At 37.9% G+C, this 622-nt stretch overlaps 1 protein-coding gene across 1 annotated transcript in view; it reads right to left on the reverse strand.

Moving 5' to 3' along the window:
- Positions 1 to 280, reverse strand: part of LOC116685830 (macrophage mannose receptor 1) — a 5,061-nt gene extending 4,781 nt beyond the window's left edge. Inside the window, exon 1 of the mRNA XM_032510784.1 lies at positions 62 to 280. Coding sequence (XP_032366675.1) covers positions 62 to 280 — 219 coding nt within the window. The remainder of the gene's footprint in view (positions 1 to 61) is intronic.
- Positions 281 to 622: the final 342 nt, after the last annotated feature.

A 622-nucleotide genomic window follows, 5' to 3' on the forward strand; every position in this document is an offset into this window, starting at 1 on the left:
AGAATAGGGATCTTACATAGCTGTAGTATTCTGAGTAGTAGAGAGAGAAACAGGATCTCACATAGTTGTGGTACGTTGGGTATTCTGGGTAGACCATTTTGCTTAAATCTGCCATGTTGTTGAGGGTCTTCACGTCCTCCATGTTGGACACAGTGGACAGGTCAGTGTACTTCTCTCTGCAGTAACGTTTTGCTTCCGTCATGTTCTTCAGCTCGTAGACAAAGTAGTACGGGGGTCCAGAGTATGAAGACACAGCACTCAGCCCTGCCTTGACTGACATGCAGATTGATTAGATTTACACATTTGCACAATAAGTACTTTTACTGCTGATACTTGAAGTACATTTAAGTAGATGCAGTCTGTCTTAACAGCAATGCTCACATGCCCAGATGTACATTGAAGAAGTCAGTTTTCTTGCTGTACTTTTTACTCCTACATTACCAGATTCACAACCTGACTATTGTTTAAGACAGACTTTAAAACTGTTAAAAATGTCATTTTAATAAGTGTCCTAATTACAAGTAAGTAAGTATCCCTAATTCAATTTCTAAGAAAAAGTAAGTGCTGTGATTGGTTCCTGCTTATTAATTACTATATTATTTTTAAGTCAGTTTGGCTTTTA

Source organism: Etheostoma spectabile, unplaced genomic scaffold, assembly GCF_008692095.1.
Source record: "Etheostoma spectabile isolate EspeVRDwgs_2016 unplaced genomic scaffold, UIUC_Espe_1.0 scaffold272, whole genome shotgun sequence".
In the NCBI taxonomy this organism is placed as follows: Eukaryota; Metazoa; Chordata; class Actinopteri; order Perciformes; family Percidae; genus Etheostoma; species Etheostoma spectabile.